The sequence below is a fragment of the Chrysochloris asiatica genome, unplaced genomic scaffold (genome assembly GCF_000296735.1).
Source record: "Chrysochloris asiatica unplaced genomic scaffold, ChrAsi1.0 scaffold00228, whole genome shotgun sequence".
NCBI lineage: Eukaryota > Metazoa > Chordata > Mammalia > Afrosoricida > Chrysochloridae > Chrysochloris > Chrysochloris asiatica.
Window position 1 is genome coordinate 803,513 of NW_006408746.1, and position 19,254 is coordinate 822,766.

At 37.0% G+C, this 19,254-nt stretch overlaps 1 protein-coding gene across 1 annotated transcript in view; it reads right to left on the minus strand.

The window, feature by feature from the left end:
* DTWD2 (DTW domain containing 2) overlaps positions 1-19,254 on the minus strand; it is a 203,695-nt gene that overhangs the window by 20,069 nt on the left and 164,372 nt on the right. Inside the window, exon 5 of the mRNA XM_006873193.1 lies at positions 12,942-13,070. Coding sequence (XP_006873255.1) covers positions 12,942-13,070 — 129 coding nt within the window. The remainder of the gene's footprint in view (positions 1-12,941; positions 13,071-19,254) is intronic.

Genomic DNA, 19,254 nt, shown 5'->3' on the forward strand with positions numbered 1-19,254 from the left:
CTCAACCCAAGGTCATATTTTCCAATGACTGAGCCATCCTCTGTGTTTCCTACCTTTGCATTCCAATCACCAGGAATTATTAATTACTATTGATTGCATGTTTGATCAATTTCAGATTGAAGAAGTTGGCAAAATTCTTCAATTTCATCATCACTGGCTTTAGTGGCTGGTGCGTAAATCTGAATAACAGTTGTATTAATTGGTCTTCTTATAGGCATATGGATATTATCCTATCACAGACAGCATTGTTCTTCAAGATACATCTTTAAATACTCTTTTTGATGAGGAATGCAACGCCATTATGTTCAGTTTATCATTCAAGGCATAGCAAATCATTTGTTTGTCAAGTTACAGGTGGCCAATAGCAGTCAATTTCAGCTCACTAATACTTGGGATATAGATATATGGATGCATTCCATTTCATTTTTTATAATTTCCAATTATTCGAAATTCATACTTAATAAATTCCATGTCCTATTTTAATTAACGTTTACAGCAGTTTCTCCTCCTTTTGAATTGTACTGCATCAGCAAATGAAGGTCCCAAAATCTTTACTCCATTTACATCATCACAGTAAACTCCACTTTGAGTATGCAGCTCTTCCCTAGTTTTATTTTGACTGCCTTCTAACCTGCGAGGCTCATCTTGGCAGTCTGTCTGAAAATATACTGAGGCTCTTTCATCATGTTTCAATAGTCAATATTCTAATGCTATCTGACAGTGCTCCATTTATAGTCATACGGTTTTCAGTAGTCTGTCTCTCCTTCTTAGTTTGGAAGCTCATCTGAAACTTGTCCACCACGAGAGATTTTGTTGACATTTAAAATACCAGTGGCATAGCTTCCAGAATCACAGCAACACTAAAGTTACCACAGTATGACAAGATGAATAATGGACTAGGCCATGAGAATAGGAAGTAAATCCAAATACATAAAATGATTTGTGGAAACAAACAAGTCTGGGTCACAGATGGCTGTGTCAAGTTCCTTTATCAGCACCAGACTGCCAATGTCAGCATTGTTATAGGAAAAAAAAAAACAAACAAACAAGAACATTTGGGTTAGCTACTTAATAAGGATTCTTTTATATGCAGTTGAATATAATTTCTAACTTTCTGTCCCACATTATTATAGAAATCCCTTAGATATGTTCTCATTTTTTTAATGCATCAAAACAAAAGAGGAAATGACTGTAATATTTGAGAAAGTCAATACAGTGGTTCTAGATTGGATCTGAAACATTCTTGGGCAACATTCTGGATTCTATTTAGACTGAGACAATAGAAGGTTCCATTCCTATTTTGATATATAGGCAAGAATCAAAGGGTCAAGGAAGAGCACAATAATTAATTCTTGATGACTACGTTTCAGATTACTAACAAAAGTGGTATCATTCCATTCTCAGAACAATCCTATTAGGTATGTATTTTTTATATAGAAAACAAGCATAAAGAGATTATGTTAATCTCCCACTTGCAAATAGTGATGATAGTTGAGTGATAAAGCTGTAATTCAAACCAACTTCAAATCCCCTATCATTCTGTATCCAGGTATTAGTGACTCCATATTACACTACTTCCAGATGCTTATAAAACTTCCACTCTAGAATACAGGAGATGAATCCACAGTCTAACAAATCTATTCTGTCCCAAACTCTTTATTTTGAGGAACCCTAATGGCATGGAGTCCTGGTGCGGCACTGTAGGATAAGCACCAGACTGCTAACCACAAGGCCGGAGGTTTAAACCTACCAGTCACTCTTTGGAAACACTATAGGGGTCACTATAAGTCAGAACCGACTCAAAGGCACTTAACAAAACAACAATCCTACTATAGGATTAGCATTTCAAACCCAGCAACCACTCTTCAGAAACCCTACGTTGTTGTTAAATGTTTTGAGTTGGTTCCAACTCATAGCGACCATGTATAGGGTCTCTAAGGAGTGGCTGGTGAGTTTGAACCGCCAGCCTTGGGGTTCAAACTGACCCTGCAGCCCACAGCATTAACCCAGAATGCCATACCAGGACTCCTTAAAGGGGGCGCTATGAGTCAGAATTGATTTGAGGGCACTTGACATAACAACAATTCTGAAAAATGAAGCCTGATGAAAAATTACCTACTTTCCTCCATCATCAGGTTTTATTTATTATAATGCCCCTAAGAAGAGGTTGTTGTTATTGTTAAGTGTCCTTGAGTTGATTCTGACTCATAGTGACCCTGTGTAGGTTCCCGAGAAGTAGTTGGTGAGTTTGCATCAATGACCTTTTGGTTCAAACCAACCTTGTGGTCCAGTACTCTATCCCACAGTGCCAAACAGGACTCCACTAAGAGGTTACTAGTGGGAAATGCATATCATAGCATTCTTTCCTAGAAAGGAAAGAAAATACTTACATCCACAATAGTCAGAAATTGTGCTTCATGACAAAATGTGCTAGTTTTTTTACTTAGCTAGACTAAAACAGGCAGGAATCCGGATTCCCACATGGAGAAAGCAGCCTTTAGTGTAAACTGGCTGAGGGCCAATTTTTGCCATCTGTAATAATAAGTACTTAGGATGTTTCCTTATGCATTTCTTCTGTTCATGCTCCCACCTACCATCTTATTAGTGTCTCCCAAATCATATCATTTTTATATTCCTAGTCACGGTAGTAAAAGTACTCCTGGCAGCCAAAGCAGGAGAAATAAGAACACTCAGACCTATTATTTTGGGATTTTATGTTCAATGTGATCCATCGACAACAGTGATAAAAGCTGAGTAGATAACAGATCCTGTAAACATTCTGTATTTTAAATTTTGCATATACACTCAGAATATAAGTAGTTTTGCTAGTCTCACAGAAGTCAAAATAAGACTGTTTTCTGGTTTTGTTTAAGATATATCACAAAACACATCCAATCTAGCAGAATCAATGTCAGTGTTTAGCTTCTGTCACCAGTGAATGCTTTTAGCTGTATCAAGTACTGAAAGGTCAGATAAAAAGCGAGAATAAAAACATCCTGATGGAGATGAACCCTAAAACATTATGAAGAAAATTGTTCGAAATTTATACTATAGTATGTTTTCTGAAAAAATTCCTATTCAGTCACTCTAAAAGAAGTAATCTTGTAGTTGTTGTTAAGTGTCATCGAGTTGCTTCCGATCTATAGCGACCCTGTACAGGGTTTCCAAGGAGTAGCTGGTGAGCTTGAACTGCCCACCTCACAGCCCAGCACATTAACCCACAGCGCCACACCAGAACTCATCTTAAATATAGAACCCTGGCTAATATTCTATCAAATAAAAAGAGAGCCAGACTTAGAAAAGAAGAAACTGTATTTTAGAAGACTATTACAATAGGTGTTGTTGTTGTTGTTAAGTGTCATCGAGTCAGTTCTGACTCGATGACATGACTCTGTATAGGGTTTTCAAGGGCCAGCTGGTGGGGTTGAACCAACAATCTTGTGGTTCACAGTCCAGTGTTGCTCTTACAGTGCCACACCAGGAGTCCTAAAAGCCAGTTGAAGAATTCTACTAACTTCTTCAGTCTGAAATTGATCAAACATGCAATCAAAATGCATGGTGATTGGAATGCAAGGAGGAAGGCTCAGAGGAACCCTATACAGAGTTGCTATGGATCGGAATCTTCTTGACGGCACTTAATAAGAACAACAACAGCAAAAGTTGGAAAAACCCAAGAGCCTATCAATAAGTGAATGGATGAGCAAAATGTGGTACACACACAATGGAATACTAGGGGTGGTGTGCCTTAGAGTTCATTCTGACTCAGAGAGACCCTGTATAGGGTTTCCAAGGCTGTAAATATTTAAGAAAGCAGATAGTCTCCTCTTTCATCCACGGAGCAGCTGGTAGTTTCAAACTGCTGACCTTGAGGTTAGCTTCCCAATTCATAATCACTACACTACTAGAGCTCCGTAACGGTGAACTTGATTCACCTAAGCCTTAAAGAAAAATTAAGTCATATGGCACTGTTGGAGTCCTGGTGTGGCACTGTGGGTTAATGCACTGGACTGAAAAGGTGGCTTGACCCAAAAGATCTGTGGTTCAAGTTTACTAGATACTCCTAGAAAACCCTATATGGGGTCACTATAGGTCAGAACTGATTTGACGGCACTTGACAATAACAACAACAATGGCATTGAAGGATAAGCACTGAACTGAAAGGTCAGTTTAGTAGTTCAAACCCACAAGATGTTTCTCGGAAATCCTATACTCGGTCGCTATGTGTCGGAACTAACTCGATGATACTTAACTACAACAATACATATTACAACATGGATAAACCACAAAGACATTGCTGTTGTTCTGACTCATAATGGCCCTGTGTAGAGTTTCTGAGGCATTAAAAAAAAAAATGTTTACAGGAGTAGAAGTCTCGTCTTTCTCCCACAGAACAGTTGGTGAACTTGAACCACCAACCCTGTGGTTCACAGTCCAGTGCTTATCCTGGGGAGTCGCTGTGCTCCCCAAAGATATCATGCATTACAAAATAAGTCAATCACATTTTGTATGGTGTTACACATATGAAATGAAAAGAGTAAAAGACCAATGGTGGGGCCAGAAAGTCACTCATAGAGAAGCAGTAAATTTGTGTCTATGGTGATGGGAAAAGTGACAAGAACTATGGACAATGGGGAGCTCTGATGGCGCAGTGGGCAAGTATTAGGCTGCTAACCAAAAGATCAGTAGTTCAAATCCACCAGCTATTCCATAAAAGAAGGAAGCATCAATCTGCTTCAAGAAAGATTATATGGGGCAGTTCTACTCTGTCCTATGAAGTAGCTAAGTTGAAATAGACTCAATAACAATGCAAGAGGAAGGAAAATGTTTTTCACAACCAGACTAAGGCAATTATTACTATTAAGCTACACACCAAGAGAGAGAGAGAGAAAGATATTCAATTGGCATATAAGTTGTTTTATATAATCTTAACAACTATAAGAGCAGCTAAAAAAAACAAAACAGTAAGTTGTGCCTAAACAACTAAACATTTCATAGAACTGGTTTTCTTGGTTCAAAGGTTCAGGTTTATGGCTATCTATCAAGTCAATTGGCCAAATATTGTTTTTAGAGTTTGTTCTACTTCCTACTTTGATGAGTAGTTCCAGGAATCTTAAAAGTTTGTGAGAAGCCATCCAAAATACAACAATTGCTCTCTACTCACCTGGAAAGCATAGGAAGGAGAAGATCCTGAAATCAGAGAAATAAATGGAATATAGGCTCAATTATTTCCAAAAACTACTAACCCATTACCATGAGAACAGAAGAAATGGATGGTGCCCAGCTACCAGAAGTGAACATTTTGACCATGGACCCAAAAGACAGATCCTAATAGAAAGAAAAGACAAATGTGGAGCAGAACTTTAACCTCATAGGGAAACCAGACTTTCTGAATATTTTTGTTACTGGGGAAGTTCCCAAATCAATAAACAGAAATAATCTTTAAACTGAAACTATTCCAGGAAGCCAATGTTAAACTAAACAACAAAATAACTTTAGGCCAATTAACAACAGTTACAACAAAAACAGTTTGCTTTGAGCGTAATGCTCTTATGAACAATTATCTGTGTGAACTTGGGTCTTCTCTCAACACTCATGGAAGCAGAAATCAAGAAATCAAACGATGTACTCATAATAAATCAGGGAAATCCGCTGCACAAGACCTCTTTAAAGTATTGAAGAGCAAAGATGTCAGTCTGAGGACTAAAGTATGCTTGCCCATGCCATGTTATTTTCAATAACCTCATATGCATGTGAAAGTTAGACAATGAATAAGGAAGACCTTAGAAGAATTAATGCATATGAGTTATGGTATATTATAAGAATATTAAAAGTACCATGGACTGCCAGTACAAACAAATCTGTGTTGGAAGAAGTACAACCAAAACACTTCTTAAACACCAGGATGGTGAGACTTCATCCCTCATACATCAGACATATTATCAGGGAGGAACCAGACCCTGAAAAAGGACATTATTATTGGTAAAGTGGAGGATCCCACCACTCGTCTGTCAGTTTATCGTACTGTGGTGGCTTGTGAGTTGCTATGATTCTGAATGCTATACTACAGGTATTTTAAATACCAGCAGGGTCACTCATGGTGGACAGCTTTTAGATGAGCTTCCAGACAAAGACAGACTAGGAAGAAAGAGTGATGAACTACTTCCGAATATTCAGTCAATGAAAACCTTATGAATAGCAGAGAAACTGTGTTAGATATAGTGCCTGAAAATGAGCCCCTTAGGTTAGAAAGCACTCAAAATACGACTTTTTTGAGGGGAAGAGCTGCCTCCTCAAAGTAGAATTGACCATGATGACGCGAATGGAGTAAAGCCTGTGGGAGAAAAGCCCAGGGAACCTACATTTGTTAATGGGGCACAACTCAAAATGAAGAGAAACAGCTGTAAACATTCATTGAAAATCAGAACATGGAATGTACGAAGTATGAATCTGGGAAAATTGCAAGTTGTCAAAAATGAAATGGAACCCATAAATATCAATATATTAGGCATTAGTGAGCTGAAATGGACTGGTATTGGCCATTTGGAATATCACAATAACATGGTTTACTACGCCAGGAATGACAGATTGAAGAGGAATGGTGTTGCATTCATTGTCAAAAATAACATATCCAGATCAGTCATGAGGTACAACGCTGTCTGTGATAGGGTAATATCCATGCACCTACAGGGAAGACCAGTTAATACCACTATTATTCAAATTTATGCACCAACCACTAAAGCCAGTGAGGATGAAATAGAAGAATTCTACCAACTTCTTCAATCTGAAATTGACCTAACATGCAATCAATATGGATTGATCATTACTGGTAATTGGAATGCAAAGGTTGGGAGCAAAGAGGATGAATCAGTGGTTGGAAAATATGGCCTGGGTGATAGAAATGATGCTGGAGATCGCATGATAGAATTCTGCAAAATCAGTGATTTGTTCATTTCAAATACCTTCCTTAGACAGCATAACAGACAACTATACACATGGACCTCACCAGATGGAATACATAGAAATCAAATTGATTACATCTATGGAAAGAGATGATGGAAAAGTTCCATATCATCAGTGAAAACAAGGCCAGGGGCAGACTGTGGAACAGACCATCCATTACTCATATGCAAATTTAAACTGAAGCTGGAGAAAACGAAAACAAGTCCATGAAAGCCAAAATATGACCTTGAATATTTCCCACCTGAATTTAGAGATTATTTGAAGAACAGATTTGATACATTAAACACTAAAGACTAAAGACCAAAAGAGTTGTGGGATGATATCAAGAACATCAAACATGAAGAAAGCAAAAAGTTATTAAGAAGACAAGAAAGAAGGAAAAGGTCAAAATGGATGCCAGAAGAGACATTGAAACTTGCTCTCCAGTGCAGAGATGCTTTAAAGTAAATGGAAGAAATGAGGAGGTCCAAGAGCTGAACAGAAAATTTCAAGATCAGCTCGAGAAGATAAAGCCAAATATTACAACAAAATGTGCAAAGACCTGGAGTCAGAAAACCAAAACGGAAGAAAACGCTCAGCATTTCTCAAGCTGGGAGAACTGAAGAAAAAATTCAAGCCTCGACTTTCGTTATTGAAAGATTCTCTGGGCAAATTAATGAATGATGCAGAAAGCATCAAAAGAAGATGGAAGGAATACACCGAGTCACTCTACCAAAAGGAAATGATTAATGTTCAACCGTTTCAAGAGGTAGCATATGATTAAGAGTCAATGATACTGAAGGAATCCAAGGTGCATTGAAGGAATTGGCAAAGAACAAGGCTCCAGGAATTGATAGAATAAAAATTGAAATCTTTCAAGAAAGTGAGGCAACACAGAAGACACTAAATCATATCTACCAAGAAATTTGGAAGACAACAAACTGGCCGACTGATTGGAAGAGGTCCGTATTTGTGCCCATTCAAAAGAGAGATGACCCAATGGAATGCGGAAATCATTGGACAATCTCTTTGATATCCCATGCGAGTAAAGTTTTGCTGAAGGTAATACAGAAATAGCTGTAAGCATACATTGAAAGAGAACTTCCATAGGATCAAACTGGATTCAGAAGAGACCATGGAATAAGAGATATCATTGCTGATGTGTGACGGATCTTGGCTGAAAGCAGAGAATATCAGAAAGATGTTTACCTGTGCTTTATTGACTATGCAAAGGCTTTTGATTGTGTGAATGGACAAGCTATGGACAATATTGTGAAGTATGAGTATTCTAGAACACTTAATTGTGCTCATGGGGAATCTGTACCTGGACCAAGAGGCAGTTGTTTGAACAGAACATAAGAACACTGCATGGTTTAAAAAGTAAGAAAGATGTACTACAGGGTTGTATTCTTTCACCATACTTGTTCAACCTGTATGCTGAGCAAATAATTTGAAAAGCTGAGTTATTTGAAGAAAAACATGGCATTCAGATTGAAGGAAGACTCATTAACAACTTGCGATATTCAGATGATACAACCTTGCATGCTGAAAGTGAAGAGGACCTAAAACATTTACTGATGAGGATCAAAGAGCATAGCCTTTGGTATGGATTGCATCTCAATGTAAAGAAAACAAAAATCCTCACCACTGGACCATAAACAACATTCTTATCAACGGAGAAAAGATCGAAGTTGTCAAGGACTTCATTCTTCTTGGATCAACTGTCAACACTCACGGAAGCAGCAGTCAAGAAATGAAACAACGTATTGCAGTAGGCAAATCTGCTGCACAAGACCTTTTTAAAGTGATGAAGAGCAAAGATGTCAGCTTGAGGACTAAGGTGTGCCTGACCCAATCCATGGTATTTTCAATAACCTCATATTCATGTGAAAGTTGGACAGTAAATAAGGAAGACCGTAGAAGAATTGATGCTTTTGAGTTATGATGTTGCAAGAGAATATTGAAAGTGCCATGGGCTGCCCACAGAACCAACAGATCTGTGTTGGAAGAAGTGCAGCCAGAGTGCTCCTTGGAGGCCAAGATGGCCAAACTTCATCTCTCATACGTTGTCAGGAGGGACCAGTCACTGGAGAAGGATATCATGTTAGGTAAGGTGGAGGGTCAGAGAAATAGAGGAAGACCTCCAGTGAGAAGGAATGGCCAAGTTGCAGCATCAATGGATTTAAGCATGGCAACAGTACTGCGGTTGACGTTAAGATGGGGCAGTGTTTCGTTCTGCTGTGCATAAGGTCACTATGAGTCGGTATCGACTCGATGGCACCTAACAACAACAAAGTCGAGGGTCAGTGAAAAAGAGGATGACTTCTAACGGGATGAATTGACACAGTGGCAGCAGCAATAGGCTCAAATGTAGGAATGCCTCTGAGAACGGCACAGTACCCGACAGTGTTTCATTTTGTTGTATATAGTGTCGCTGTGAGTCGGAACTCACTGGACAGCATCTAACAACAACATGTGAATTTTATCTGACAACCAATCTAAACCCATTTCTGTAGAGTTGATTCTGATTATAACAACTTTATAGAATAGAGCAGAACTGCCCCTATAGGGCTGCAAAGGCTATAATCTTTATGGAAGCCAACAGCCACATCTAAAAGTGGTGCGTTGGAACAAATGACTTTTCAGTTAAGAGTTGAACAATTACCTATCATGGTACCAGAGCTCCTTAATCTGAAAACACTTGCAGTATTTTTACACAAATAATGCATATGTTATATATTTCTTTAGCAACCACACCCCTCTAGGTATACTCTAGCTAGCTCATTTTTTTTACAGAATGGGGAAAGAGGGTAGAGTAGGCAAAAAAAAGTATGCACACTGTTTACATTAAAATATGGCAATCTAAAGCACAGATGATAACTTTACATGACAAAGAGTCTGATGATGAAACAATGCGGGTAGAGTAAATGAAAATAGTGACACAATGTGACGTATACAATTGATGTTATTGAACTGTTCATGTAAAAACTGTGACTAACATATGCCTGGTTTTATATTAACACCAAAAATAATTATTGAACAAAAGGAATAATACATTCTATTCAACTGGGGATAGAGGAGCAGAAGCAGCATAAGTAGTAATGGTCACACAAACAGTAGAAGCCATAGTTGTTTAAACCCTACCCCTGGCCCTATTATATTACAATTATTACTACGACCACCACCATGATCAACATATTAAAGCTTGCATTTTATTACAACAAAGATCCTAGTTAAATTGTGGTGGGATTTATAGATATACATCCACAGTAGACTCTTTCAAGAACTCAAACAAAGAGGAAATAATTTTAAAGCTATAATGAAACTATATTTCATTTTTCCTTCCAGATTTAAAAATTTTAGTGGGTTCTAGTTTTGCTGTTAGTTTTTGCTTTCTGCTCCTAAAATTTTATATCAGTAAAAGGAATATACAGGGACTGATTAAACAATAGCACTGCTATTCATCTTGCCTTTACGTCATCTATTTCAAAAGTGTAGTTTTGTTTTGTTTTTGTTTGCTTAAGAATATAAAGGGATAGTGGTAAATTAAAAAAAAAAAAAAATACACTGAACACTTCAGATAAAGATTTTGGTGGTCCCTTGTGATTTTTTTTTCTATCAAAGGAAAGAGAAAGAGAAATTGTCCAGACTTAAGACAAAGTCTACAAAACAGGCTACTCTATTAAAAATATCATGGCTTGGGTCAGGTTCACCTTAGTCCTCAAACTGACACCTTTGTTCTTGAGTACTTAAGAAGTTTTGTGCAGCAGATTTGTTAATGTAATACATGGTTTGATATCTGTCATTTGATTTCTTGACTGCTGCTTCCATGAGTGCTGATGATGGATCCAAGCAAGAAACGTCAACCTTTTCTCAATTTATCATTGTTATTTTTTTTGTAGACTGGTGAGGATTTTTTTTTTTCCTTTACATTGATGTACAACCCATTCTGAAAGTGATGGTCTTTATCTTCATCAGTAAGTATTTTAAGTCCTTTCAGTAAGCAAGGTTGTATCATCTGCTTCTTATTAATGTTTGCTAATGTTTCTTCCTCCAACCCTGATACCACATTCTTTTTCTTATAATGCAGCTTCTCGGATTATATGTCCAACACACAGATTGAATAAGTATGGTGAAAGAATACAACCCTGGCACACACCTTTCCTGATTTTAAACCATTCAGTGCCCCCTTGTTCTGTTCAAGAAACTGTATCTGTGTTGATGTACAGGTCCCTCATGATCAAAATTAAGGGTTCTGGAATACTCATTCTTCGAAATGTGATCCATAGCTTGTCATGATCCATACAGTAGAATGTCTTTGCACAGTCAATAAAGCAAAGGTAAACATGCACTTAGTAATCTCTGCTTTCAGCTAAGATCTATCAGATGTCAGAAATTATATTCCTCATTTCATGTTCTCTCCTGAATCCAGCTTGAACCTCTGGAAGTTCCCTATCAATGTACCGTTGCAGCCTTTTCTGTATTATCTTTAGCAAAATTTTCCTTGCATGTGGTATTAGTGATATTGTCAGATGATTTCCGCATTCTGTTGGGTTATCTGTCTTTGGAATGGACACAAATATGGGTCTCTTCCAATTAGCTGACCAGGTAGTTGTCTTCCAAAATTCTTGGCATAGATGCCTCCAATTTTCCATCAGTTTGCTGAAAGATTTCAATTTGCATTCCTTTAATTCCCAGAGCTTTATTCTTTGCCAATGCCTTCAGTGACACTGGACTTCTTCATTCATTACCATTGGCTTTTGAATGTATGCTATTTCTTGAAATGGCTGAACATTGTCTATTATTTTTTTGGTATAGTGACCCCTGCATTACTTCCATTTTCTTTTGATGCTTTCTGTATCATTCAATAATTTGACCATAGATACTTTCAATATTGCAAGTCAATGATTGGATTTTTTTCTTCAGTTCTTTCAGCTTGAGAAATGCTGAGTGTTCTTCCCTTTTGATTTTCAAACTCCAGGTCTTTGCACATTTACTTATAACACATCACTTTGTCTTTCCAAGGTACCCTTGGAAATTTACTACTCAGGTCCGTCAGCTTCTCATTTATTCCATTTGCTTTAGCATCTCTATGCAAACAAGCTAATTCCATAGTCTCCTACTTTGAGATGGTAACTCTTCTCCACTGATATTTTGAGAGTCTTTTGGCAGTCCAACCTGAGAGGTTCATCTTCCATCACTATATCTGACAATATTCTAACAGTATTCATAATGTTTCAATATTCAACATTCTGGTGTTGACAATGTTCAAATGCTAATTATAAAGTTGTCAGTGGCTAAACATTCAGAAGTAGTCAGCCTCTCCTTCCTAGTCTGTTTCAGTCTGGAAGCTCACCTGAAACCTGTCCAGCACAGATGAACCTGCCTGTATATAAAAGACGGGTGGCATAGCTTCCAGCACCACAGGAATTTATAAGTCATGACAGTATGACTAACTGACAGATGAGTATATAGAAAATTGGAGTGGGCACAAATATGGATCTCTTCCAATTGGCTGGTCAGGCAGTTGTCTTCAAAATTTCGTCCTTAATTGAAAGAACCAATGTATATATGTATATAACATTTGTTTCTGTGTATGTGATATGTTGTTCTAGATGTTAATTAAAAATTTTTTAAAGTTGAATACAAAACAACACAAAATTCTAAAAGAGAGAAATATAAAATACTAAATGAAAAACCTATCTAAAAAAACAAAACTCTATTTAATGTTGTGCTACTTAAAGGCAATTTAGCATATTATAAATGCTGTTTGCAATGCTTACTATGAATATTTAAATAATGCAATCTGGAATGCTAAACTTACACAGAAAAACACCAGAGGGGGAAAGAAGGTTATAAATGTACATAAATTTCTATCACAGATATATTCTACTTGTCACTTGAGTTACAAATTTAACAAGTTATGCATTTCTAAAATTTTTTAGATAAAATCTAAACAAATTTCTACTTTCAAAAACTATTATCATATTCTAAAGACGTACCTCTTGTATGTAATTATTTTTCTCTAAGATGGAAAGAGCAACAGCTGCACACTCCAGTGTAGAAAGGCAACTATTAGTTGGTTGCATTCGAATTACATACTGACTAGAAATGCTAGTATTTAACTGCACCTGAAACAAAAATAAAATGAAATAATTCAGTTTTTGTTTTAAATTCAAAACTTTAAATATGTGTTTTAAATACCTATTATCTTCCATCCAAAAATGTCAGCAATTTAGAAATATTAAATGTATTAATTACATCTTTTGTCATTGCTATTGTTCAACTGCATGATATCCTTCTCCAGTGACTGTTCCCTCCTGACAATATGTCCAAAGTATGAGAAAGGAAGACCCCCAACAAGATGGATTGGCCAGGTGGCAGCATCAATGGACTCAAGTGTGGCAACAGTAGTGAGGTTGGCCCAGGATCAGGCAGTGTTTCGTTCTGCTGTGAATAAGGTCACTATGGGTTGGTGCCAACTTGATGGCACCTAGCAACAACAATTGTTCAACTGCAAAAGCAATAGTTACACATGTATTTGACATATACCCAGAATATATACAGAACTCCTATTGTTATTAAGTACAGTCTAGTCTGTTCCAATTCATAGTGACCCTGTATAGGGTTTCCGAGGAGCAGCTGGTAAGTTTGAGCTGCCAACCTCATGGTTCAAACTGACCTTAAGGTTGAGTATTTAACCTCTGCTGCCTCACAAGAAGTCCACAAAACTCCTATAAGTATCAAAAATAAAAAGACCAATAACTTCTTCATAGAAAGTAAAAGAGTTAACTGTTGCTGCTGTTAGGTTCCATTCAGTCGGTTCCAACTCATAGCGACCCTATCTATGCACAACAAAATGAAACACTGCCTGGTCCTGGGCCAACCTCACAATCATTACCACTCCTGAGCCCATCGCTGCTGCCACTGCGCCGACTCATCTGATTGGGGATCTTCCTTTTTTTTTTTTTTGCCAACTCTCCACATTATCAAACATGATATTCTTCTCCAGTGTCTGGTCCATCCTGATAATATGTCCAAAGTATAAGAGATGAAGTTTGGTCATCTGGCTTCTATGGAAAACTCTGGCTGTAGTTCTTCCAACACAGATTTGTTTGCTCTTCTGGCAGTCCACGGTACTTTTAATAGTCTCCTCTAATACCATAACTCAAATGCATCAATTCTTCCATGATCTCTTTTATTCAATGTTCATCTTTCACATACATATGAGGTTATTGAAAATACCATGCCTTGGGTTAGGCATACCTTAGTCCTCAAACTGGCATCTTTGCTCTTCAAAGAGATCTTGTGCAGTACATTTGCTTAATGCAATATGTCATTTGATTTCTTGAGTGCTGCTTCTATGAGTGTTGATGGTTGCACAAAATGAAGTCTTTGACAACTCCAATCTTTTCTCCATTGATATGGATGTTGTTTGCTGGTTCAGAAGTGAAGGTTTTTGTTTTCTTTGCATTGAGATACAACCAACAGTGAAGGCTGTGGTATTTTATCTTCATCAGTAACTATTTTAAGTCCTTTTCACTTTCAGCAAACATGGTTGTATTATCTGCACATCGCAAGTTGTTAGTGAGACTTCCTCCAATCCTGATGCCATGTTTTTCTTCATATAATCCAGCCTCTCAGATTATGTGCTCAGCATACAGACTGAATAAACATGGTAAAAGATTACAACTCTGGCAAACACTTTTCCTAATTTTAAAACTTTTGGTGTTGCCTTATTCTATTGGAACAACTGCCTCTTAGTCTAGGTACAGGTTCCTCATGAGCACAATTAAATGTTCCAGAACACTCATACTTCGCAATGTTGTCCATAGCTTGTCATGATCCACACAATCGAAAGCCTTTGCATAGTCAATAAAGCACAAGGTAAGCATCTTTCTGGTATTCTCTGCTTTCAGCCAAGTTCCATCTGACACCAGCAATGATATCCCTAATTCTACATCCTCTTCTGAATCCAGCTTGAACCTCTGGAAGTTCTCTATCAATATATGGTTGCAGCCATTTTTGGATTACCTTTAGTAAAACTTTACTTGCATGGGATATCAATGATATTATCCAATGATTTCCACATTCCATTGGATTACCTCTATTTGGAATGGGCACAAATATGGATCTTTTCCAGTAAGTTGGTCATGTAGTTGTCTTCCAAATTTCTTGGTATAGATAAGTGCATGCCTCCACTACCGCATCAGTTTGACGAAAGATTTTGATTTATATTCCACCAATTCCCAGTGCATTGTTCTTTGTCAATGCCTTCAACTCACCTTGGACTTCTTCTTTTAAGATCATTGGCTTTTGATCATATACTACCTCTTAAAATGGTTGAACAGTGACCATTTCTTTTTGGTACAGTGACTCTGTGAACGAATTGATTATTCAATTTATAAAAGAATATATAAGCCTGGCAAATAGGTACACTAAAAACACACCAATGTATTTATATATTGAGCAAATTAAATGCAAACTGAACTATGAAAAGATACCATTTTATATTACTAATATAGCTAACCCATTCCAAAGAAAGGTGAACACTATGTCCTTTAGTATTGATTGCACCTCAATGTAAAGAAAATCCTCATAGCTAGAACAATAAATAATATCATGATGAGTGCAGGAAAAATTGAATTGTCAAAGACTTCAATTTGTTTGGAACCACAATCAATACTCATGGGAGCAGCAGTCAAGAAATTTGCATTAGGTAAATCTGCTGTGAAAGCCCTCTTTAAAGTGCTACAGAGCAAAGATGTCAGTTTGAGGACTCATATGTATGTGAAAGTTGGACAATGAAAAAGGAAGACTGAAGAAAAAACTATTCAGTTCCATTACAGTATTGGGGAAGAATATCAAAAGTACTATGGACTACCAGAAAAATAAGCAAATATATCTTAGAAGAAGTACAACCAGAATGTTCTTTAGAAGAAAAGATGGCAAGACTTCATCTTTCATACTTTGGACATAAAATCAAGAGGAATCAGCTCCTGGAGAAGGAGGTCATGCTTGGTAAAGTAGAGGGTAGACAAAAAAGAGCAAAATTCTCAATGAGACAGATTGACACTGTGGCAGCCACAGTGGGCTCAAATAAAACAACAATTGCACAGAACCAGGGAGTGTTTTGTTTGTTGCACATAGAGTTGTTACGAATTGCAAATGACTGGATGATACCTACCACCAACAAATGGGTACATGAAACAATAACATAGCTAAAATGATAAAAGACTACCACCACCAAGTGGCAAGAATATGTAAGAAATAGACTCCCATATATTGGTGTTAAGAGTGAAAACATTATACCCACTTGGGATAATTATTGAAAATTTTTTATTATTTTATGATTTATCCTGCCATTACTTCTTGATATAAATGTGAGTGTGTATAAATGGACAGGTGTCTGTGAGTGTGTATATACAATGAAAGACATATACACACACAGACAAGGATGCTTCAGAAAATTCATGGAAAAATTCAATTACGGTTTAATTATATTTTCCATGAACTTTTTGAAACCCCCCTATATGTATGTTTGTGTGTGTATGTATGCTCCCTTTTTATATAGAGAGTAGCATATTAAACATACTTTTCTCTGTGGAAATAATACTTTAGACCTGATTATTTAGGCAGAGTCAGAGATGAGAAAGGCAATGAAAAACTGAATGTCAAAATTTTAGCCTTCTGATTCCTAGTTTAATTAAATAAAAATAAAGCGGTCTTATACTCATAAAGCCATATCGATAGCCTGCACTGTGATCAGAATCATATTTAAGATATGTGGGCAGATGAGAATTTTTATTTTTACTCATTAAATATGCAAGCATGGGGCTTAGGGACAGTGGTATCTAAGCAGCTCAATCAATTTTGGTGTCCTCTTTTATTTTCTTACATCCTTATAGTTCTAGGAGTCTATTATTTTATTTTATACCAAAAAAAAAACTTTTCCATTCATGGCATCTTGTCCCTCAATCCATTCCCTCCTCTGTCTCATGAATCCACTAAATATGTGAATAGGATATTTCTACTATATAGACATATATGTATCAATTGTGTGGATCATGACAAGCTATGGACAACACTGCAAAGTGTAAGTATTCCAGAACACTTAATTGTGATCATGAGGAATCTGTACCTGGACCAAGATGCAGTTGTTCAAACAAACATGGGAACACTAAATGGTTTAAAATTAAGAAAGGTGTGCGACAGGGTTGTATTCTTTCACCATACTTATTCAACCTGTATGCTAAGTACATAATCCGAGAAGCTGGATTATATGAAGAAAAACGTGGCATCAGAATTGGAGGAAGACTCATTAACAACCTGCGATATGCAGATGATACAACCCTGCTTGCTGAACGTGAAGAAGACTTAAAACATTTAGTGATGAAGATCAAAGAGCACAGCCTTCGGTATGGTTTGCATCTTAATATAAAGAAACAAAAATCCTCACCACTGGACCAATAAACAACATTCTTATCAACAGAGAAATTATTAAAGTTGTCAAGGACTTCATTTTTCTTGGATCAACTATAAACACTCATGGAAGCAACAGTCAAGAAATCAAACAATGTATTGCATTAGGCAAATCTGGTGCACAGGAACTTTTTAAAGTGTTGAAGAGCAAAGATGTCAGCTTGAGGACTAAGGTGCACCTGACTCAAGCCATGGTATCTTCAATAACCTCATATGCATGTAAAAGTTGGACAGTGAATAAGGAAGACCACAGAAGAATTGATGCTTTTTAGTTATGGTGTTGGAGGAGAATATTGAAAGTGCCATGGGCTGCCAAAAGAACCAACAGATCTGTGTTAGAAGTACAGCCAGAGTGCTCCCTGGAGGTTAGGATGGTCAAACTTTGTCGCTCATACTTCAGATATATTGTTAGAAGGGACCATTCGCTGGAGAAGGATATCACATTTGGTAGGGTAGAGGGTCAGAGCAAAATAGGAAGACCCCCAGCGAGATGGATTGGCAAAATGGCAGCATCAATAGGCTCAAGCGAGGCAACGATAATGAGGTTGGTCCAGGATCAGGCATGTTTCATTCTGCTGTGCACAAGGTTGCTATGAGTCGTTACTGACTCGATGCACCTAACAACATAACAACAACAACAACAAATATATATATATATATATATATATATATATATACTTTACAAATAATGTACCCACACATATAATGTACAAAAGGATGTAATTATAACAGTTCTGACATAGCATGCTCATGCATAAACCACATGTGTCTCATAACATTTCCAAAAGTAAATTTTATAAAGGGCTTCAAACAGTTCATGGAAAAGATAATGAATTTTTCCATGAACGTTTTGAAGACCTTTCAAATTGTTCTGCTCGTTCTTTTTATTCTGTTCATTTTTTTAACATGTATAAAAATAATCCAAAATGCTAATTTTGTAGTTCTTCATGTATCCAATCTCTTTGGTTTCAATATGGTACCCTACCATTCCAGTCATGAGAAAAAAATATGATATTTTATCCAGAAATTATAAAAGTTATATTTTATGTATCACTTTATATCTATCAGTAAATACTTTTAAATTTCAAATACAATAAAATCAATGCTTGTCTTAAATGAAATTCCCATGTGATCATAAAGATGGGTTACAAGGTTAGAGAAAAACTTGTAATGTGTACTACTTATGAAAAAATATTACCATACTCTGCTTTTTGTTCAAATCATTTCCCTGTACATCATGCATCTTTTCTTTCCTCTGAAAGTGTGGGGAAGTGCAGAAGAGGAAAGAGTTAACAAATAATGTGTTTAGTATGATAATAAAATGATTCTACATTTCTGCCAATGAGGAAGATAAAAAGAGATGCATGGAGGGAAAGAAATAGAAAAAAAAAAAAAATGGTTAAGAAGTGCATGTAATAACAAATGAGAGTTAGCCTAAATTTAATAACTATGAGAAGAATTCAGAATGCTCATTAAGTATAATTACTAACAGCTTTTTTTTAATGTTTTATTTTGATTTATGTGATGGTTTACATGGGAGAACATTAGCTTTACATTCATCCTATCGTAAATCGTTTCATTGCCATGGTTACAATCCCCTCCATGCATCATCAACCAACCAAAGGGTATACCCTGCAAGCCTGCCCCTTGGTCATCAGCACACAGCCCCTCTCCCTCTTTGGGTTTAGAGTCCCCAGCTGCTCCATTGCTCCACGTCATCGTCTCTGCCTCCATCTCAGGCGTCACTGCTTCTCTGAGTAGAGTCCAGCTCTCTGCTCTTCCTCCTTGGTGGTCCTAGGGACCTCTGCTCCTAGACTGCAAAGTCAACCACTC